At 38.2% G+C, this 24,035-nt stretch overlaps 1 protein-coding gene and 1 long non-coding RNA gene across 10 annotated transcripts in view; one reads left to right on the top strand and one right to left on the bottom strand.

Annotated features, from left to right (window-relative positions):
- Positions 1 to 9,520, bottom strand: part of SAMD13 (sterile alpha motif domain containing 13) — a 98,553-nt gene extending 89,033 nt beyond the window's left edge. For 2 of the 9 annotated variants that reach the window (XM_017869113.1, XM_017869117.1), the window contains exons 1-3: positions 6,107 to 6,281; positions 5,888 to 5,988; positions 4,628 to 4,712 (exon numbers count right to left, since the gene is read on the bottom strand). In XM_017869113.1, coding sequence (XP_017724602.1) covers positions 4,628 to 4,680 — 53 coding nt within the window. In that variant the 5' untranslated portion in view covers positions 4,681 to 4,712; positions 5,888 to 5,988; positions 6,107 to 6,281. Of the gene's footprint in view, positions 1 to 4,627; positions 4,713 to 5,223; positions 5,289 to 5,887; positions 5,989 to 6,106; positions 6,303 to 9,324 lie in introns of those variants that run through there. The other 7 variants (XR_001884894.1, XM_017869110.1, XM_017869112.1 and 4 more) reach the window with 5 other exon arrangements.
- LOC108527692 (uncharacterized) lies at positions 8,657 to 10,770 on the top strand. The gene is made up of 3 exons (XR_001884895.1): positions 8,657 to 8,740; positions 9,760 to 9,843; positions 10,158 to 10,770. It is a non-coding gene; the product is annotated as an uncharacterized LOC108527692 (long non-coding RNA).
- Positions 10,771 to 24,035: the final 13,265 nt, after the last annotated feature.

Here is a 24,035-nt window from a genome sequence, read left to right as displayed (position 1 = left end):
TTTTAGGCTAAAATTGCAACTTTTCAGAGTGCAATACAATATACAATAATAATTTCATACATTTTCTAACATGAATAAACTTCAAGAAAATTTGCAGATTTATTGAAATTGATAAGATTATTGTTGCTTATCAGTTTATGCAAAACCTCTTTGAATTCAATGTTGGTAATATTGACATGTGTTAGTAAATTGATTTAACTTGAACAGACATAGTTTTGAAATCAATATGCTTTTGCTTCAAAGTCAAATCAAGACAAATCAGTTGCGTCAATGTGGATATAAATATTGCAAGAAAATAATTTCTCACATAATTCAGTTTTTGGAAAACTTTTAAATATGTTTGGAATTATTTGGGTATGTGATCCTACCTTTTGAACTGTAAATTTTAGGAAATATAAATGCAGATTAAGTATGTCCAATGAAATGTTTATGTCCAAAATGAGAAATACTGTAAGTCAAGCTTGTCCAACTTGTGGCCCACGGGTTCCATGTGGCCTAGGATGGCTTTGACTGTGGCCCAACACAAATTCGCAAACTTTCTTAAAACATTATGAGATTTTTTTGTCCTCATCAGTTATTGTTAGTGGTAGTGTATTTCATCTGTGGCCAAAGACAATTCTTCTTCCAATGTGGCCCAGAGAAGCCAAAAGTTTGTACCCCCTTGCTCTACGTGTAAAGTACACAACAGATTTAGGAAATTTAGTGCAAAAATGTAAAATATTTCATTGATAATGTCATGTTGATTACACGTTAACGTGACATAATGAGTTAAATAAAATATATTATTAAAATGTATTTTACCTATTTAAATATGGCCACTAGAAAATTGAAAATTACATATGGGGCTCAGATTTTATTTCTGTTGGACAGCACTGACTGATACATATATCCAGAAATTGAATTATTAATGTATAAAATATTCCACTGTTTAACACTAGAAAAAGTACCAAACTGTTCTGCAAAGCTGCCCTATCAGTTAATATTCCTGCTAGCATTGTATCCTATCCATATCTTCACTAATGATTAGAATTGCCTCATTTTAAAATGTTTGCCAAGTTAATGGGTACGTCATTATGATCTTAATTTGCATTTTTTGGTCACTAATGGTACTAAACATCTCTTCATATGTTAATTGGCCATATATATTTCCTCTTCTGTGAACTGTTTGCTCATGTTTTGGCCATTTTCTTTGGTATTTTCTGTTTGTGCTTTTCTTACTGATTTATTGGTTATTACTATTGAAGACCCTGAATATAAAATTAAATATAAGATTCACTTACTCTTCCATCTCAGAATGTGTGATCTGCCCACTTTGGCCTCCCAAAGTACTGGGATTACAGGTGTGAGCCACCATACCCAGCTCACCACTTTTTTCAGCTTTTCACTGCAGGTTCTACTCAGTGTAATAAAGTAGGAGAAAGAAATACAAGGCATTCAGATTGGGAAGGAGGAAGTAAAACTGTCTTTATTCACAAGACATAATTGTCTATGTTACAAAATGTGGTGTAATCTACTAAAAAGCTACTAGTAGTAATAAGTGAGTTTAGTAAGGTTGTGGCATATAAGATCAATATAAAAAATCTATTGTATTTGTATACGTTAAGATAATTGAAAATTCAAATTAGCAAAGCAATATCACTTAAAATAGCATCAAAAACATGAAATGTTAGGGATGCATCTGGCAAAAAGGTGCAAGATCTTCACAGTGAAATCTACACAATATTGCTGAGAGAAATTAAAGAAGACCTAAGCAAATGGAGAAAAATACTGTGTTCATTTGTTGGAAGACACAATATTGTTAAAATACGAACTCTCTCCAAATTGATATATAATTCAATGCAATGCCAATCAAAATGTCAACAGATTTTCAAAAAAAAAATTGGTGGAAACTGACAAGCTAATTCTAAAATTCATATTGAAATGTACCGAGGCAAAACACCCTTGAAAAAGAACAAAGTTGGATGGCTAACACTACCTGATTTCAAGTTACATTTATCAAAACAGTGTTGTATTGGCATAAATATACGCAAAAAGATCAATGGAACAGAATACAGAGTCCAGAAATAAGCCTGCACATATATGATCAATAATTTTTCAACAAAGTTGCAGAAGTGTTTGAACAGAGGTGGGAAGATTGGATATCCATAGCACTACTACCACCACCACACAAAGCACTTCAACACTTCAAACCCTTATCTCACATCACAAACAAAAATTAACTCAAAAATCATAGTCCTAAACCCTGAAACCTAAAATTGTGAAACTTCTAAAAGAAAACCTAGGAGAAAATAACTGTAACCTTGCATTAGGCCAAGAATTCTTAAATATGACACCAAAGGCACTATCCATAAAAGAAAAAAATTGATAAACTAGACTTCATTAAAATTTAAAAACTTTGATACTTTGAAAGATACTATGGAGAGAATGAAATGACAGGTCACATGCTCAAAGAAAATATTTTCAAATAGTATATATGATAAAGGACACATTCATAATATATAAAAACTCTATACAATAAATATGAAAAAGCTAGCCCAATACAAATATGGGCAAAAGATATGAACAATACTTCATCTAGGAAGATATATGAATGGCAAATAAGCACAGGAAAAGATGCCCAACATCATTAGTCATTAGGGAAATAAAAATTAAAACATAAAACACCTGATATAATATTTAATATGAAAGTGATTGATCACACTAAGCTCACGAGGATGTGGAACAACTGGAACACGACACCCACTGCTGGTGAGAATGAAAATGGGACAACCAGTTTAGAAAACAGTTTGGCAGTTTCTTAAAAAGTTAAACAGACACCCACCATAGAGCCCAGCTAGTTCCATTCCTAAGTAATTATGAAAGAGAAATGAAAGCATATGTCCAAACAGAGACCTGTACACAAATGATCAAAGCAGCTTTATTTATAATACCTAAGAAATAGAAACAAACCAAATGTCTATCATCATTTGGATGGTAGTAAACAAATTGTTGCAGATACAAACAATGAAATATTACTGAGTAATTAAAAAGTAATGATGTATTGATATACACGATAACATGGATAAATCCCAAATTAATTATGCTGAGTGACAGAAACTATATGTGTGTGTGTGTGGGGGGGTGTCTACACATTCATTTATATAAAATTCTAGAAGAAGGAAACTAATTTATAATGACAGCGTAACAGTGGTTGCCAGGAGATATGGGGGCAGAAAAGGACAGGAGGGAGAGATTACAAAAGGTCATAAGGAAATTTTGGAAGTGATGGAAATACTATCTTAATTGTGGCAGTAGTTTCAAGAGAGGATAAAAATATCAAAACTTACTTTCCACACATGCAATTTATTATGCAAGGATTATACTTCAGTAAAGCTGTTAATTTTAAAACTAATTACAATTAAGTAAAAAATAAAAGTTCAGTCTCTTATACTAGTCATATTTCATGTTCTTAGTAGCCACATGTGGCTAGTGGCTACCATTTCAGCACAAATACAGAACATTTCCATCATTGTTGAAAGTACTGTTGGATAACACTGATCTAACTCATACATAAAACAGCATCTGTTTCCTTCATTTCTCCTCCACCTACCTACCCCAAACTTTAGGGATGGTAATAAGCAAGGCAGTATGGCACTGATATATAAATTACCCGAGAACTTTAAAAAACAGATTTTATTACGTTAGTTTTAATGTAACTTTGCTGTGGAGCAAAATATACCTTCTATTCATAAACATATAGCACACTGTTTCCTCATTTAGATATCACAGCTTCTATGGATTATATTTAATTAGTTTCCTCCAAAGCTCAAGTTGATGTCAATTTTAAACTAAATGATATGGAAAGAAATGAAACAGATAACTCCCTCTTGGAACTTACTTTCTCCTTGTAATCAAAGTACTTATTGCTTTGCTATAACTCCTAAGTGAGAATATATATTTTTTCATATACTCATAAATATCAAAATATTATGTTACATATGCAATTGAATGTTCCCATTTAAAAGAATCAAGTATATAACTCTTACACAACACATAGAAACACAAGTTTCAAATGTGAGAAGAGACATTAACATAAACACCATGTATGCACTGAAATGTTTCACATTCATTAAACAGTTCATAAAATTAGGACGGAGAAGTTGATAAACTATATTCTATATTCTTACTGAAGCTTTTCCCCTTCCTGCACTATAGCTCTTAGTTTTCAGAGTTAGAGGTGATTGTATCTCAAAAAAAAAAAAAAAAAAAAAAAAAAAAAAAAAAAAAAAAAAAAATTGAACTCAATTTTCTGCCCTCATTCTGTGTTGTCTACGGAAGAGTCTCTGCTTGGAGTTTTTGTTTCAATATACAGAATGCAGGGCTGAAATCCTCAACCATCCTTGTTCCAAAGCCTGATACACAAACCTTTCATATATATTTTGATGTCTGAGTCATCTCCGTCTTAGAAATGGAATACGGAAAAAGGTAACTGGGGTGGGGGGGGGAGAAGGGAGGTTGCTGGCCAACGTAGACAAACCAAGGCGACCTCCGAACTGTGTATTGTAGTAGATAAGCAAGAAGTACAAAAATAGAAACCAAGTCCCTCTGTTGTTTGCAGAAGCAGAACTCAGAAGCCAGCTTCACTTACTTTTTTACACCGACAGAGCCATTTTCCTTGTTTTCCATGTCAACAGATAGCATGGGAAGGCTGCAGGGTTCCTTTACTTCAGCAACTAATCAATAAGGGAGAAAAGCTTGTGTTTAATTCTTAGAAAGTAAGAGAAGAATATATATTCTGAATCGGAAACATAATGGTCCCTTTTACAGCTTCACACCAGTTCACGTATGTTTGTTTAAATCTCCAGTTCCCTCGGCGATTGGAGAGATGTGATTAAACCTAAAGAACTGGAGGAGACGGATTGGGGTGCTTTCATCTGTACTGGCACTCCCTGCCTTGACAATAAGCATTTGCAAATGAAATTGAATCCTTGTTGAAAACAAGTGCTGTGTGAACTGGCACAGCTTCTCCTGGGTGCCTAGCTCTCACTTAAGACACTGCAACTCATAAATGAGTCAAAGTAGAGAAAAACAAACCCGCTTTTCCTTCCCCCCTCCCATTATGGGCTGTGATTTGTTTTTTCTTATTGCATTTGGATTTTTTTTGTCCACTCCCCCTTGCTCCTAGATTTTTTCATTCCAATGCAGAAGGACACTTAAAGCTTTTGTCAGTAAGTATTCCCCTACCTCACATTCTCAACGAAAGCCTCAAAAACCCGTCTGTGAGATGGCCATGCTGTGGTAAAGCAGGAAGCTCACAAAAAATGCCAGATAGCCCTTAGCACAGAAAGGTGGTGCTGGGGTGTGTGTGTGTGTGTGTGTGTGTGTAAAAGACTAGGTAGCTCATTAGATTTATGAAAAATCATCAAAACATTTAAGGAGATATTGTAGCATCCATCATTCTGTCTTTTGTTTAGTAGGATGAGGGCTGTGAAAATTAAAAGCCTTCCACAATTAATATGCAATTAGCAAAATGAAAAGCTATGAACAAAACTGCTTTAAGAAAAAAAAAAAAAAAAAAAAAAAAACGGAAGAAACAGTCCCGAAACGTGTTTGCTCTTATTCAGTTGAAGCCATAAAATAAATACATTTCCACTCAAATCACTTTATACTTCGGCACTCCTTCTCTAGGGATTACTCTGACATGGCAAGTGCATCATTTAGTATATTCGCAAGATTTTATCACTGTTAGAGAAGTAGATGATTAACAAATAACACTATAAGTGTGGGATAATTTTCACTCCTGAAACACACACATACACACAAACTTCCAGTTGCTAAACCACTTAGATCATTGATAGAGAAATCCAACATTTAATATATAGATAGATATTAGCATACATTCACACACCGTTATAGAGTAGACAGGAAGATAGTGCTGCTGCTCCATGCTAACAGAATATGATTTCACTTCAGTTGGAAACTGTTACACATTCACCATTTTCTAAGCATCTCAGAAAACAAAACAAAACAAAACACTCACAATGATACTCTGCAACATCACACTACATTGTCTTATTATTATTACTATTATTTTCTTTTTTTGTGGAAGAGTAAAAAGAAAACCTACCTATAAGCAACTAAAAAATATCATTTTTTATAGGCTTATCAAGAACAGCCAAAGAAACCCCAATGTTTTCTTTCACAAAGTAGGCTGGCAAAGGAATTCAATAAGGAGGTACAATTTGACACAGTGAAATAAAACCAGGCTGGCTCTCAGCCAACATGACGTTAGGAATCACACACAAGCTGCACCAACTGCCTTCTGGTTCATGGCTGACTTTTTAAAGCTACAGTGTGCCTGTTCACTTTTGCTAACTACCTTCAGCACAATTAGTGCAAGAGAATGAGTCAGGAGTCCAAAACCTGCAGAATTCTCCCTGCACCTGTCTTGTACAAAGAAAAACAAGCTCTCTCAACAGCTTCTTATTTTCTCCCTCCCCTTCATTGTTGCTGCATGATAGGTCTTAGCTGTTGTTGTGAGCATGGATGTCATGTTTCAAACTATTTCGTTTTCTCCCCAGAGGGAAAAATAAGAGCGAGAACCCAGTGCTTATGGGCTATAACCAGAGAACACTTGGAAGCTGCAGTTCCATGTTACTCTTTTTTTCCTAATAGAGATTGGTGGACAAAGTTCCCAGGGCTGGCTTTTAAGTAATCTCTTTGTGAGAATAAGGAAAGCACTGCCCAGCAGCAAATCCTTTTACTTCATTATGCAGGAAGTAACATATTTCAGAGAGGATGCAAAATAGATGACCAGATCTCCTGAAAACGCCCACATTCTTTTATTTTGGCATTTATTCTGCCAAATGAAGCCAGCAAAAATTCAGACTGAAACAAACAAAACCTTATTCTACAAAATGAAAACAATTAGTTCTGGGAGATTTAATTTTAACTGTTTATCCCAGTTGCACAAAAAGCATAATTCAAGAAATTCAACCAACACTTACCATCTATGAGTACCCGGTACTATATTAGTTGCATATGAGTAGAAAGACATTATGCCCACCCCAAAATTCATAGTCTCTCCCGCCATCATCCTAAATACCAAATCAGAAAACTGGGAGGTGGAGCAGAGAGGCTGGGCAAGATCTTTTGTTTAAGTTACCCTGGTCATTCTCACAGTTTCCGTGCTTGGCTTAAACCACTCTTCCAGGGGAATAATCTCATCCCATAAATGTTCTGCACATACACAGAAAACATACATGGTTGCCTCTTCATTGAAATAAACATCAATCAACATTTGTACACTTTTAGGTCAAGATGGTCAACAAAACTACTCAAAACAGGACACAGAACACAGGTTTCCCAGAAAGATCTTGGAAAAGTTATGTGTTGCTGTAATGTGCTGTAGAATTCAGGTAGAATCTTAGGAGAAAGTTGCCTGCCTCCCTTTTTAAAAATAATCTTTTAGGACATTAGAAGATCAACTTTGATCTAAATTTGGAACCTGAATTTCAAGGTCAAAAATTGGTCCTTTACTTATTCCAGGAATTATATTAGAAATTTTCGACTTCCTTAAAGATCACTGCAGAGAAAGATTTCAAATATTTGCCATTGCTCCCTTGAAAAGGCAAACAATAGTAATCTAGCAACCAATTAAATATTTTGAGCACTATTTTGAACACGGGTCAGGCATGTGGATCTTTCACCACTGCTGATCTCAAAATGATGGACTCTTACGGAGATAAAGAGCTCTTTCACTCACAGATTCCATAATGCTTTTGGACTTGATCTGAAATTCCTGAACTATTCTCCCAGTAAATCCAAATTGGAAGCGAGTTGGACTGGGAGTTCTGTGTTCTGGGAAGCTGGGGTTGTCCTGACAGTGCTGCTCAGAACAAAAGCATGTTCAGCTCTCCACTCTTGAGGGGGAAAAGGCAAAGGGACTGTAGTTACACCCAGCTCTTCCTGAGACACAGCCACAGGAGAAAGGATTCTGTGAAGTTTTTCCAAGCATCTCTTCCTACATGTACAAAGGGACATCCCCTCCCATCTGGCCTGCTGTGATCAAAAGTTTGCCTGTTACACAACAGTAAAGTTTCAGAAAGTGTTGTAGGAAGTTAATCCCGTGGTATAAAAAGTGTGCCACAAAGACACTCTAAATTATGACAACAGGAGGTTTCACTTACCAGCTAGTTTTTCTAACTTTGGTAGTAAACTGACACTTGTGAATATATATATATACACACACTAGTATGTATATATATATACACACACACTAGTACTCACACACTCCCTCCAACAAACTGACATCAATCCTCTGCTGATAAAAAGTGTGTGTAGTATGTAGCATAAAATATGTGTGTGTAATGTGTGTACTATGTGGTGTACTTTGTGTGTGGGTGTGGTACATATGTGGGTGTGTATGTGGTGTGTGGGGGTGAGGGAGAGAGGCAACCAAACAAGACCTTCTGATCCAGCACATTATGGGATATGCTGAAATAACTTTGGAGATCTTGAAATCTCCAAATTATTGCTGAAATTAACTTTGGTGTCAATATTCTGGAACAGAACTTTCGACCCACTTGGGAACGGGCTCAGATAGGGAGAGGGGAGGAGGTTAGGAAGGGCGGGAAGCTGTTGACTTTGATTGGCTTCTTTTCTAGATCAGCATTCATCCCCCAGGCAGAAAGGACTCGCGTAGGGAACCAGCGCGGTCCCAAAGGAGCCGCCGGCCCTGCCTCCCGGGATCCGACCCGAGGTGCGTCCAGCCTGAAGTCGCCCGAGGGCAGGGCCGACCTCACTGCGCCGGGAATGGCGTCTCAGGGGCAAGTGAGAATTGGCCTGGAGAGGGGACGGTAGGGGCAGAAGACACCAATTGGCTCTTGGACCAGCAGCGCGGGCCCAGAGCCACACGACTCTCTGTGGCACTGGGGACAGAGCGGGGAAAGTTTCTGGCTAAGACTTTCACGGAGAGACGGTTCGCTGGCGTTTAGTGTGGGGGCTCCCCGGGAAAGCCGGTCTTTGGAAAGTCGAGGGTGTAGGTGTGGCGCTCTCGGGGCACCCCGCCGAGTCGTGCCACCACCCCGTCCCGCTCCCCGAGCACTGCCAGCAGCCCCAGGCGAGCCCCGGCTCTCCGTGGGGCAGGGCACGCTTCTGCCCCCATTCCACTCCACGGTGAGAGCCCACGTCCGTGGGTGCAACGAGCTGCAGGAGCACCGGACACGGCCAAGATGAGGGAGGGCAGAGCGGTTTTCATTGCGGCATTCTTCCTTTCCCTCCATCCCGGAGAGAGGAGAGGGCGGGCGCCTTTCCACGCCCTGGCCGCACAGGCGGATTACTTACCTCCCCGCATGGCCGAGCTGGGAGGTTTGCCCCGCGCGGAGCTCGGCGGCCGCCACGCGCAAAGCCCTGGTGCAGCCGGCCGGACGCGCGCGGCACGCCGGGAGTTGTAGTCCACCGCGGGTCGGCAGGGGTCGGAGGGGCGGGGGCCCCCAGGAATGGGGAAGGCCAGGACTAGAAGGGACAAGACCTGGGCAGGACAAGGGAGGATATTTGCAAAAACTTAAAACTTCCAGGGACCTGGGGGGAGGGGAACCCTCCTAGAGAGATTTTTAAAGTGAGGGTTTTTTAGATTAATACCATTTTCTTCCTGTCTTACTCGCTTATCACAACCCCAATGAAGTTTTAAGCTGGACTCTGGCAGTAATGTTAAGTAGAGATTTTCCCTGCCAACTTCATATTATTTAGGGCTCTATTCTCCCTTTATCTTGAACACAGATGTGCCATTCTCTGCTTGGACGCACACAGAATATTCTTGCTCACAGAATATCTCAGTTGAAGCCCTGAGCATGTAAAAGGAAGGTGAGTAGTTAGTTGCACCTTACACGTGCAGGGTGCTTTATAGCTCTCTTTACAAAGCACTTTGTACTTGATTGGTTCATTATATAAGAACCGTAAAGCAAGCCTGAGAGTTAGTCAGAGAAAAGCTAAAGATGCAGGGAGTTTTTATTTTTTTGTTTTTTGTTTTGTTTTGGTTTTTTGAGACGGGGTCTTGCTCTGTCGCCCAGGCTGGAGTGCAGTAGCGCGATCTTGGCTTGATGCAGGGAGTTTTGGAGTTTTGTGTATCTGCATCTGCAGAGGTTGGAGTCATCCTGTCTATTCATTTCTTTCTCCAGCCTTTCTTAGCAGCTGGGAAGAGAGAGTGGAGAGAAAGAGGTCTCAGGACAGATGTGGACACGGTGGAAGAAGAGGAGCCTGCTGTGACAGACTTCCTTGAAATGACTAACAAGTAAATCTTTAAGGAAATAAGTAAAACCAAAAGAAGGACTCATGGGTTGGAAGAAGGGAAGGAGAAGGAAAAGGCAGATGGGATAGGGATAGACATTAAAGATTGCAAACAGGCTAATAGCAAAGAAAGCAAAAAACAACCAGGGTTTTTAGAAACCAGATAAACCTTGGATTCCTGGTGTTGTCACTTCTGAGCTATCTCTGTGACCTTAGGTAAGTTCTTTAACCTCCCCAAACCTATTTTGCCTCATCTGTAAAATTAAAAAAAAAACACAAAAATTCTGACTTTATCGTGTGGCTGTGCCTATTAAAAAGAGACAGGAAGCACATAGTATAGTGCTGGGCATATGATAGGCAATTAATGTTATCTTCTATTATCATCGGCAGAAATTCCCTTTGTGTAAGTATCAAAAAATAAATTGGAGTAGAAGTACCAGTTAGGAGGCTGTGACAATACTCTAAGCTACTGGCAATGATAGCTTGAACTACATTGACAGAAAGGCAACCATGTTGCCATGAGATAGGGAAAACAGAGAGTACAATCAATTGGATGTGGGGAAGGAAGAACAAGAATCAAATTGGTTGTTATTTCTAGATTAAGTAGATGATGTTGTCATTCTCATAAATAGATACAACTGATGGAAAAACAGGTTTTGGAGGAAGATGACCACTGGCTTTCCTCATTTTATTGTGCTTTGTTTTATTGCAGTTCACAGAAAATGTGTTTTTTGTTTGTTTATTTTACAAATTGAAGGTTTTTGGCAACCCTGTGTTGAACAAGTCTATTAGTGCAATTTTTCCAGCAGTATGTGCTCACTTCATGTCTCTGTGTCACATTTTGGGCATTCTCATAATATTTTAAGCTTTTTCATTTTTATTGTACCTGGTATGGTGATCTGTGATCATTGATCTTTGATGTTACAATTGTAATTGTTTTAGGGTGCCACAGACCATGCCCATTAATCTATAAATGTTGTGTGTATTCTGACTGCTCCACCTACCAGCTGTTCCCCACCTCTCTCCCTCTGCTGGTCCTCCCTATTCCCTGAGACACAACAATATTGAAATTCGGCCAATTAATATCCTTATAATGGCCTCTATGTGTTCAAGTGAAAGGAAGAGTCATACGTCTCTCAGTTCAAATCAAAAGCTAGAAATGATAAACTTAGTGAGGAAGGCATGTCAGAAATCCAGATAAGCCAAAGTTAGGCGTCTTGTGCCAAACAGTTAGCCAAATTGTGAATGCAAACAAAAAGTTCTTGAAGGAAATTAAAAGTGCTATTCTAGTGCGTACTTGAATGATAAGAAAGTGAAAAAGTCTTATTCCTGATATGGAGAAAGTTTTAGTGGTCTGCATAGAGGATCAAACCAGCCCCAACATTCCTTTAAGCCAAAGCCTAATCCGGGGCAAGGCCCTAACTCAAGGTTGAGAGAGGTAAGGAAACTGTAGAAAAGTTTGAAGCTAGCAGAGTTTGGTTTCTTAAACGAGGTTTAAGAAAAGAAGCATAACATAGAAGTACAAGATGAAGAAGCGAGTGCTGATGGAGAAGGTGTAACACGTTATCCAGAAGATCTAGCTAAGGTAGATGGAGGTGGCTACAATAATCCACAGTTTATCAATGTAGACTTAATAGCCTTCTATTGGAAGATGCCATCTAAGACTTTTCTAGCCAGAGAAAAATCAAAGCCTGACTTCAAAGCTTCAAAGGACAGGCTTATTAGGGGCGGATGCACCCAGCGACCTTAAGTTGAAGCCAATTTTCATTTACCATTATGAAAATTCTAGGGCCCTCACGAATTATGCTAAATTGACTTTACTTGTGCTTTATAAATGAGACAAAAAGGCCTGGGTGACAGCATATCTGTTTACAACATGGTCTTCTGAATATTTTAAGCCTACTGTTGAGAACTACTACCCAGAAAAAAAGATTCCTTTCAAAATATTAATGCTCATTGACAATGCACCTGTTCAGCCAAGAACTTTGATGGAGATGTACAAGAAGATGAATGTTGTTTTCATGCCAGCTAGTAAAACATCCTTTCTGCAGCCTATGGATCAAGCAGCAAATCTGACTCTCAATTCTTATTATTTAAGAAATCCTTTTTATAAGGCTGTGGCTGCCACAGATAGTGATTCCTCTGATAGAGCTGGGCATCATAATTGAAAGCCTTCTGGAAAGGATTCATCATTTTATATGCCATTAATAACATTCATGATTCATGAGAGGAGGTCAAAATATAATGTTAACATGAGTTTGGAAGAAGCTGATTCCAAGCCTCATGGGTAACTTTAAGGGGTTCAAGACTTCAATGGATGAAGTCACTGCAGATGTGATAGAAATAACAAGAGAAATAGAATTGGAAGTGGTGCATGAAGATATGACTGAATTGCTGCAATCTCGTGATCAAACTTGAATGGATGAGGAGGTGCTTCTTATGATTGAGCAAATAAAGTGGTTTCTTGAGATGGAAACTATTCCTGGTGAACATGCTATGAACATTGTTCAAATGACAACAAAGAATTTAGAATATTTCATAAACATAGCAGATAAAGCAGCATCAGAGTTTTAGAGGATTGACTCCAATTCTGAAAGAAGTTTTGCTGTGGTTAAAATGCTGTTCAATAGCATCACATGCTACAGGGAAATCTTTCATTAAGGGAAGAGTCAATTGATGTGGCAAACTTTATTGTTGTCTTAAGAAATTGCCACAGCCATGCCAACCATCAGCAACTGACTACCCTGATCAGTCACCAGCCATCAACAATGAAGCAAGACCCTCCACCAGCAAACAGATTACAGCTTGCTAAAGACTTTAAGATCATTAGCATTTTAAGCAATAAAGTATTTTAAATTAAGATTTGCACTTTTAGAAGATCTAATGCTAATGCATACTGAATATACTACAATATAGTGTAAACAGCATTTATATGCACTGGGAAACAAAAAAATGTGTGTGACTTACTTTATTGTGATATTTGTTTTATTGTGGTGGTCTGGAACTGAGCCCACAATGTTCCTGAGGGGCCTGCAGTTTGATTTTGGACATGCATAACTTAAGGATTCATCTGAGTGAATGACCAAGTGGAAGTCGGAAATGTGGATTTGGATTTTTCATGTAGAAATGGGACTTTGAGAGTCAATTACTTAGGAGAGAAAGTTGAAGAGCATGTGGAGAAGAAAAAGAAAGGACAGCAGGCGTGAGCATGGGGAGGTGAGAAGTCAGATATTAACAGCAGGCAGGAATTGGTTAAGGAGGAAAGGAAAGCTTCAGGGGTGTAGTGACGTGGGATGCAAGGGAGGATGGAGAGATGAGGAGTAGCTTCTCAACAGGTCAAACGCTCTAGAGAGGTAGCCAATGACAACAGAAAAGAGGCCTCTGGATTTACAGACCAAGAAACTATTGGGATTGAACTGCTTCCAGGGGTTCTTTTGGAAATTTACCAGAGTGATTTTGCTTGTCCCAGTGATTGGGGAGTGTATTAGTGCATTTTCACACTGCTATAAAGAAATACCCAAGGCTGAGTAATTTATAAAAAGATTTAATTGACTCACAGTTCCACATGGCTGGGGAGGCCTCAGGAAACTTACAATCATGGAGGTAGGGGAAGCAGGCACCTTCTTCACAAGGTTGCAGGAAAGAGAGAAGTGCTGTGAAGGAGGAACTTCCAGTTATAAAACCATCAGATCTGGTGAGAACTCACTCACTGTCATGAGAACAGTGTGGGGGAAACTGCCTGCATGATCCAATCACCTGCCTCCCTTGACACATGGAGATTATAATTTGAGATGAGATTTGGGTGGAGACACAGAGCCAAACCATATGAGAGAGCAGGGCACTACTGGAATATAGTTGGTGGGGTCAAAGATTCTAGACATCCTTCATTGACCAGGACAGTCACGCAGAGCAAAGAATTGTCCTGCATCTTGTGTGACTTAGTTGTCCCACTGCTCAGCTCATTTATGTAGATGAAAAATCTGTTTATAATTATCTGAGCCTAGAATCTATTTTATATATAAACATAAACTGTTTTCCACACAGTTTTAAGTTATATCAAATTTTCCTGGAATGAAGTAAATTGAATGGCAATATCATTTATGGAATTTGTATCACCAATACAGTTCATTTTGTGGCTGTATCTTTCATGGTGATTGTGATTCTGCATGTGGAACAAGTATCTGACTACTTTTTTGTGTCTTTTAGCTTAGGGATGCTTGAGCAGTTGCATGTTGGATCATGCAGGGGGTTTTTTGTTTTGTTATGGTTTGGTTTGGTTTTTTTTGAGACGAAATCTTGCTCTTGTTGTCCAGGCTAGAGTGCAATAGTGCTATCTCAGCTCACTGCAACCTCTGCCTCCCGGGTACAAGCAGTTCTGCCCCAGCCTCCCGAGTAGCTGGATTACGGGTGTCTGCCACCACGCCCTCCTAATTTTTGTATTTTGAGTAGAGAGGGGTTTTACCATGTTGGCCAGGCTGGTCTTGAACTCCTGACCTCAGGCAAACCTCCTGCCTCAGCCTCCCAAAGTGCTGGGATTACAGGCATGAGCCATTGCACCAGGCGGATCATGCAGTATTTTATGGTAAATTACTTTATTTTGTACTTTATATTATAGTTAAGGTATTGCTTTAATTTTAGAAAATTGCATACGCAGGTAGCTTATGTCTTCTGCTTCACAATAGTAAAAAGCAGATTGTTTCATATTCGTTATGAAAAGGGATCGTTAAGATTGAAAAGATGGAGAACTATTTATTCCTTCAGTAAATAAATATCTCTGGAGTCCCTACTCATTCTGGGTACTTGAGATACATCAATATATGAAACAGAAAAAGTTTATTGCCCTTATGGAGTTAATATTGTAATGTAGGAGAGGCAGATGATAAATAATAGACATAAACAAAATGAGTAAATTCTCTACTATATTAGAAAGTGATAAATGCTGTGAAAAATAAAAGGAGGATAAAGGCAGTTGGGAGTGTAGGAGAGGGTGTGGGTGGAAATGTTAAATATAGTGATCAGGGTAAACTTCATTGAGAAGGTGATAATCAAGGAAAGAGCTGGAGTTGGTAAGAGAATGTCCTTGTGGATTTCTGAGAAAAGAAACAGCAAGGATGCCAGTGTGGTTGGATATGGACAGGGGTTGAGTAGAAGGAGGACAGGAAAACCCCTGGGCTGAAAATAGATGATGTAGGGCTTGTGGGCATTGCAAGAAATTTCAGCTTTCACTCTGAATGAAATGGGCAGCTGTTGGAGAGTTTGGAGTGGAAGAGTGACATGGTCAGGCATAGATTTAAAGGATTATTCTGGCTGCTCTATCAAGGATAAATCTTAAGAGGCAACGGTGGAAGCAGACTAGGCAAGATGCTATTGTAGTAATCCAGGCAAGAAATACTAGTGGCTTGAGCTAGAGCAGTAGCAGTGAAAAGTGATGGTGTGGATGTGGAAAAGAAATCAAGAATTCTATAGTGCATGTTGGAAGAGTTTCAGTGGTTGGGGAGGGATGGGAGATGGAGATACATTAAAGTATGTTCAGGGCCTTATAGGAATGTGACTTGGGGGATGACCTAGTTAGTAGCCTGGGAATTCTTGTGGTGACTCACATAAACAGAGATAAAGGGTATAATGAAATCAGTCCAAGAGGAGGCAAGAAGTAAAATGGTGAAGAGGTTGTGAGTGTTGGGGATAGGGGGTATTGATGCATGTTTGAGTTCCCTGACTCTGTGGATGGAAGTGAAGAGGTCTGAGAATCAGGCGGACTCTTGATCCATGTTGATGGAATGTTGAAGGCCTGGGGAGAGGAAGACTCAGTCCCTAGGCCAATGCTTATTCATTACTCCTGCCAGGAGGAGGCTGACTTGTTCAGAGTGTGCAGTCCTCTCTACCTCTGCTCTTGACCTTTTTGATGGACTTAGCCCTTTTGATGCAGTTGAGGATTGAGGCAAGCTGGTAATTACTCTAAGCACAAAGGCCCAGAAACAATGATGATTCAATAAAGTGTATTCTAGAACATAGACTCAGGTAGATTTAAAATTCTAGAAATGGAAAAATTTTGAGAAATTTGGCAAATGGGGAATTCTGGCAAAGAAGGACAGGAGAAAGTTTGGTCCTTAATGTGAAAGGATGCTCTAGGATTGGGGATAGGAAACAACTATATTTGTACAGCGAAGTGAAGAAGCCACTAGATGCAGAAATGTGAAAGTTCAGAACAGAGGGTGTAACTGATGTAATATTTTCCTAGAGAAGAAGGAACTATTGATTCTTGATCTTTGGAAGAAAAGTGGTACAGTTTCTTCCTATAAGTAAAGAAAGAGGCCAGGTGCGGTGGCTCATGCCTGTAATCTCAGCATTTTGGGAGACTGAGGCGGGCAGATCACTTGAGGCCAGAAGTTCGAGAACAACCTGGCCAACATACTGAAACCCTGTCTATACTACAATACAAAAATTAGCTGGGCGTGGTGGTGGGCACCTGTATTCCTAGCTACTCAGGAGGCTGAGGCAGGAGAATCACTTGAACCAGGGAGGTGGAGGTTGCAGTGAGCCGAGATTGCACCATTACACTCCATCCTGGGTGAGAGAGTGAGACTCCATCTCAAAAAAACAAAAAAAGAAAAGAAAGAAAGCAAATGGAATGATTTAGTAATATTGAGGGAAATTCTAAGGAGAAAAGGGGGTATAACATTGTTTAAAGGTATTTTATTTATTGTGAAAACACATTGTATAATAAAAAAAATTGAAACAATCAGAAACTTAAAGTAGAAAGTGAAAATTCCCAATAAACCCATTCCTAAAATAATCCCTGTTAAATGGTATATATTGTCTAAATTTTTATCCTGTGCTTATGACTTCTTTTTGTAAATGTTACATGAGGTATTAATCCATTCTTTCATTGCTGTAAAGAAATACCTGAGACTGGGTAATTTATGAAGGAAAGAGTTGAATTGGTCCATGGTTCTGCAGGCTTTGTAGGAAGCAAAGCATGATGCTGGCATCTGCTTGGCTTCTGGGATTCCTCTGTAAGTAAAATCATAGTGGAAGACGAAGGGACAGCAGGCACCTCACGTGGCCAGAGCAGAAGAGAGTGGGTGCCACACTTTTAAACAGCCAGATCTCAACAGGACTCATTTGCTATTGTGAGGACAGTGGGATTATGTGAAACCATTAATGAGCAATCCACTCCTGTGATTCAATCACTTCTCACCAGGCCCCACCTCCAACACTGAGGATTACAATTCGACATGAGATTTGGGCAGGGAAACACATCCAAACTATATCACGTGAGTACCTAAAATATTAGTATTTTTTCTTTGCAGGCTCTCAGGTTAAAAAATAAAAATTTGTTGAGCATCTATTACATAATAGATATTATCGTATCAATCTTTTTGATAATTGTTATTCACATCTTCCATATAATATGTATTTTCTTGATTGTTCAAGAATAAAAAGAAATTTGTTAAAGTCTCCTAACATTTATCTTGTTGTTTTCTGTTATTTCTTGAAGTTTTGATTTATGTATTTTAATGCTGTGTTGTTTGATACATAGGCATTTATGCGAGTATTTTCTTCATTGTGAGCTGTGTCATTTGCCATTATAAGGTGACTTCCTTTGTTCCATGTAATGCTTTTTAATAGTTTCTTCTATCCCACTTGAAGTTATTTGAATTAGATATGTTTAACCTTATCTCGATCATGTGTTTATTTTTTGAATTCACATTGTTCTTTTTTTCTCTTTTACTTTACAATCTGTGCTTTCTTTGTTTTTGTTTTGTCTTGGTTTTATTTTTATCTTCCTCTACATTTTAGTGTCAAAGATTAACAAAGCTGAACTCTAAAGTGGTAAGGACAGACTTTAGTCAGTAAGTAATAGAGACAATCTACAATAGAGTAATCAGAGAATAGAGATAAGCATCCAGCATGAACTGAACTCTGATTTATATAGAGATGACCAACTAAAATAGGAGTAGGACAGGGAGTGAGGGAGGGCTCAGGAGAGTCAGAGAAGTGAAACTTTACAAAGGGTTGCACATCACAAAGTGGTAAGGCCAGCTGTTTCTGGTAGGTGATAGTTACAAACATTAGGATTCTATCTTCCTACAGACTGGGAGACAGAGGCCCTATTCTTCTTGATGATTATATTTCAAATAAATGGCTTTTGGGTCAGTGAGAAAGACACTCCTGAGTTGTAGGAGATACATGTACATCTCAAAGAGACAGAGGAAGGAGTCACAATTGCAAGCCCTTTTTAGTAAATGGTCTGAGAAAGGGTGATCAGGGGTGTACTGCCAGGTGTCGGCTCAAACAAATAGTAAATTTTTTGGCATTCTTGAGCTTTCTCAGTGAGGCACTTTAAGAGGAGCTAATGTCAACCTAGGGATGTGGCCTTGAATTGTTAGAAAGTACGTTAGTTTTTGTAGAAGTCTTTATAGGCCAAGATTGATACCTTACCAACAAGAGGGCTTAGAGGAGAAGGGCTAGAGTCTGGTCAAGGAAAATATTTGTTATTAGTTATTTATTGCTGTGTAACAAACTACCCCAAAACTTAGCAGCTTATAACAACACACAGTTATTATCTCAGACTTCCTGTGGGTCAGGAGTCCTGGTGTGGCTTAGTTGAATCCTCTGCTTCAGGGTCTCTCACACGGCTGCAATCAAGGTAATGGACAGGGCTCTTCTCTCCTGAAGGCTAGATTTGGGGAGGATCTACTTTCAGGCTCACCTATATGGTTGGAGGCAGGATTTGGTTCCTTTTGAGCTGTTCACCTGAAGGCCTCAGTTTTTGCCACATGGGCTTCTCCACAGGGTAGCTCACAACATGGCAGCTGACTTTATCAAAGCAAGTGGTATGCGGGAAGAGTCAGAGTAAGAGTGTAAGCAAGACAGAAGTCCTGGCCTTCTATAGCCCAACTTCAGAAGGGAAATCCTATCACTTTTGCCATATTCTTTTTGGTAAGGGCAACACAAGGGCATGAATGCCAGAAGTGGGGCCAATTGGGAGCATTTAAGAAGGCTACCTACCACACTCTGGCAACTGGGGAGTTGTAAAGTCTGTTTTAAATAATATGCTTACATTTTTATTTTTCAATTAACTTTAGAAATGCAATGAGGATAAAATGATGAAATCAGTCTACTTAAATTCTCTCTTTTCTCTTCCCACCTCTTAGTTTGGAGAGCAAATATGATTCTTGTTCCAGTCTATTGTCATCAAAATATTATGATTTATGTTATGTAATTTTCCTTTTAAGGAAGAGAATAAATTTCTGTTGTTTTAAACCACCCGGTTGTGGTACTTTATTACAGCAGCCTTACGAAACTAATACAGATAAACTGCATTTCAGTCAACAATGTTTTATAAATGTTAGCTCTCTCAATCAAGATTTGGTATGTGTTGGACAGTAGAAAGTTTGATAAGTGACTGAAGTAGGTTTTATGTGCTGATATTGAGGATAGATCCATATGCTTTAAATTTTAAACCTGCAAATACTGGGGAGGTTGACATCCTTGAGAACATTGGGACACCTGAGGTTCACACTTGGGCTGTTAGTCATCACACTAGATGTGGGGAAGGGCCAAGGGTATATTTTAAAACAAGTCCAGGGTTATTGGTTCTTCTTCTGCTGCTGCTTCTGCTGCTTCTTCTCTTCTTCTCCTTCTTCTCCTTCCCGTCCTTCCCCTCTTTCCTCTCCTCCCCCTCCTCCCCCTCCTTCTTCTCCTTCTTCTTCTTCTTCCTCTTCTTCTTCTTCTCCCTCTTCTTCTTATTCTTCCTCTTCTTATTCTTCCTTTTCTTCTTCCACAGTGTGGGATTTGTTTTATCATATGTAGTAAACGAACATTACTGAGATGATTTAATCTAGAAAGTTTACACATGGGTGATACCTATACTTACTATAAGAATTGGAGTGACATATATTATTAGCTATAAATCAGTTAGAAATGCATGATAATTTTAGGTAGTTGATATGCCAAGACTTATAGCAGCGTATGGATAAGGAAACCAAATTTTCTGTGGAAACCACCTCTAGTCATTGAAAAGTCATTACTGGAATACAGGATCTCTGCCCTCATGTCCTCTTAGTGGGAAGGATGCATTTACAGATTTTCCAAAATTGTCTTCATTTCTTCCTTCCTTTATTTTTCCTGTCTAGAGGTTTTTATTCCCAGGCAGATGGCATTAAGAAGCAAAAGTTTGTACAGCCTCATCCCTTTATCCAAAGGTCAAACTTTTGGACATTCTCCAAAACACAGTAGCAGTCTAGAAATATGGAAAGAGGGATAGGTCTCTAAGCATTAGAAAGAATCATAAACATTCTGAATTAAAATAATGAAGTTTTTTGTAGAAGGATGACCAGTTGAAGACAAGCTCACTGACAAGAGAAATATATATTAAACAGCAAATATAAGGTGATGTTGGTTTACTTACAATAGTGAGTATTCTAAAGGGAACCAGTATCAGACATCTAGGGACAGGGAAGGACCCAGGGATATTTTCCTTATATCCCAAGTATAAACAATCTGAAATAATAAAAATACAAGTAAAAATATAGAGAGCAGACTTCTACTCTAAAGAACTTAACATGAGTAATAAAATATATAAATCTTTTAAATGCAAGGATAAATTTAAAACTAAAATATATAATGGAAATATAAATGCAAGGAAGAAGAGAAAGACCATAAAATGTCTATCATATCTGAAAATAACAAAATAGAACTTATATAAATAAAAACGTAAACAGATTGGAATTAAAAAGTCAGTGGAAGAATTAACAGTAGACAAGACCACAGCCAAAGAGAGAATTAATGAGTGGGAATTATAGACCCGAAGACCTTACACAGAATGCAGAGAGATGGGCTGGCAAATATGACTGAGAGGCTGAGGGACTTGGAGGACTGAGTGACACGCTTCAACGTCTGTAACCAGAGTTTTTAAGAGGCGATAACAGAGGAGAGGATGAGGCAATAACTGAAGAGACAATGAATGAAACATTTTTAGAATTGATGAAAGATAACCTCAGATTCCAAAACCCCGAAAGATCCCCAGTAAGACAGATAAATTGAGACACACACACACACCCACACACTCACACACCCCTAAACACATTGTTAGAAAACTTCAGAATGCCAAAGACAAAGAGATGACATTAAAATTAGATGAAGAGAAAATAAAATTACCAATAAAGGAATGGCAATTAGATAGCTGACTTCTCAGCAACAAAAACCATAAAACAGAAGATTGTGGGAAAATATTTTTAATGTACTGAGAGGGTAACTCTCAAATAGAATTATTTACCCATTAAAATTATTGGTCAGAATATGTTACATTATGCTTTGGTAAAAAATTAACTCTGAAACCTCTGTGGCCTCTCATGTTAGTCAAAAATTAACTCTGAAACCTCTCACGTTACACATCCAGTATGGGTTGTGTGGAGCTCTGCCTACACCATTAGTAGGGACAGGCTGAGAGAGTACTGCCCTCTGTAGCTGCAGCATCCAGTACTGTAGGGACATATGAGATCACTGCAGAAGGGAAAGGGGATGCGCAGGAGCACAGGTCCCAGCTGCCTTTGTCTAGTAGTGAAAAGTATCACTTTTAGTCATAGTTCATTGACCAGAATAAGTCACAAGGTCCCAAACTAACTGCAAGGGAGAGTGGGAAATATAGAGAGTCACATGGATATTCACTGACTTTCTCTGCCAGGACTATTTTTCAACATGGGGATGAAATAGAGGCTGTTTAGATAAACACTTAAAAGTTTAACATCAAAAGCTCTTAATAATGGAACTTCTTAGCATGTCTTCAAAAAGAAGGAAAGTGATCTGAAAAAGAAAGTCTGAGATACAAAAAACACAGTAAAGTAAAAGACAAACTGTTGGGTAAATCTGAACACATACTGCTGGTGAAAACCATACAAATAAATAACGAAGTGTAACTTGTGGAGTTCAAAAATAATAGCTGGTAAAGTGGAAGTGCTGATAGGCGTTAAAGCATTCTTAGCTCTTTGCATATTTGGGAAGGTTATAAAGATAGTAAATGTAGAGTTTGTTAGGTTTAAGTATTCATGTTCTGATTTCAAAGGAACTACTCAACAGAAGAGAAGTAAAGCCTATACCTTCAAAACTAGAGGGGGGAAAGTTGGGACTTAAGAAATTTAATCTGCCAGGCAGGTTGGCTCACACCTGTAGTCCCAGCACTTTGGGAGGCCAAGGCGGGCGGATCACCTGAGGTCAAGAGTTCAAGACCAGCCTGGCCAATATTGTGAAACCGCATCTCTACTAAAAATACAAAAAAGTTAGCTGGGTATGGTGGCTGGCATGCCTCTAGTCCCAGTTACTCAGGAGGCTGAAACAGTAGAATCGCTTGAACCTGGGAGGTGGAGGTTGCAGTGAGTTGAGATCATGCCATTGAACCCTAGCCTAGGTGATAAGAGGGAAACTCCATCTCAAAAAAAAAAAAAAAAAGGTAATTTAATCAATTGAAAAGAGGCAAGAAAGAGAAAAAAGAAACAGAAAAGCCAGAAAAAATAGAAAGTTAAAAAACTGATGACAGGAGTAAATTTAAATATATCAATGAAATAAACCCAGTTGAAAGGGAAGTTTTGAGACTGAATTTAAAAAACCAAAATCTACTGGATAAAAGAAACAAAATCTATGTTTGTGCTTTTTATAAGAGACATACCTAAGACATTAAGAAAGAATAGTTGAAAGTAAAAGAATAGAAAAATATTTTAAGCAAATATTAAGCAAAAGAGTTGGAATATCTCTCTATATAAAATGTAAAATAGATTTGAGGGCAAAAAAACCTTATGATAGACAAAAGAGATCATTTAATAATGATAAGAGGTTTAACTCCCCAGGTGGAAAAAATTCTAAAGTTTAAAACTTGATAACATAGCTTCAATAAGATAAAAGGGAATTTGACATACTTACAAAGAGATACTGTCGAATTCTCCACTATTGTGAGTCGTTAAATATATATATCTCAATAATTGATAGATAAAATGGACCAAAAGCATTAAAGATATGATTAATTTAAGCAAACAGAAAGCTGATCTACTGAACATATAGATTTCTACATTCCAAATTAAGGTATACAAATTAGTTTTGGTTATGCAAGAAACACTACAATAATTTATCATGAATTAGGCCATAAATCAAGTCTCAACCAATTTTAAGAAACTGATCTTAAACACATTATATTTTTGACCACAATTCAATTAATAAAGATATCTTTAGCTAAAAGGTAATGTTTTAAAAATTTACAAAATCCAGAAACACTTTTGAATAACTCATCAATCAAGGCGAAAATCATAATGCAAAACAGAAAATGTTTAGGATCAAGCAATAATAAAATCCACTTTACCAACTTCACTAAAACAAACGGTTAAAAGAGGCTTAGAGGGAATTTGAAGTCATAAATGCTTAAATTAGAAACTGAGAAAGGCTGAATATTGCTGAGCTAAGCAATCATGAGAAATTATTTAAAAATAGAATTAATTTAAAGAGAGCAGAAGAAACAAAATAATAAGAATAAGCCTGGAAATTAATGTAATAGAAAACACAAATAAAATAAAAAAGATCAGCAACGCCAAAATTAAGATTTTCAAAGAAGTGAGTTAAAATTGATAAATTGATCTGGCCTGGTTGAACTAAAAGAAAGAAGAAAGAGGAAGGAGGATGAGGAAGAAGAAGAGAAAGATGACAACAAAAATGTTAAGAATTAAAAAAATTCAGAGATATAAAAAAATAGTAAACTAGTACAAAAAAGTTGGTGTCACATT

The sequence above is a fragment of the Rhinopithecus bieti genome, unplaced genomic scaffold (genome assembly GCF_001698545.2).
Source record: "Rhinopithecus bieti isolate Rb0 unplaced genomic scaffold, ASM169854v2 scaffold_4600, whole genome shotgun sequence".
In the NCBI taxonomy this organism is placed as follows: Eukaryota; Metazoa; Chordata; class Mammalia; order Primates; family Cercopithecidae; genus Rhinopithecus; species Rhinopithecus bieti.
The sequence above is the reverse complement of the archived record's forward strand: the minus strand, read 5'-3'. Positions and strand labels throughout refer to the sequence as shown.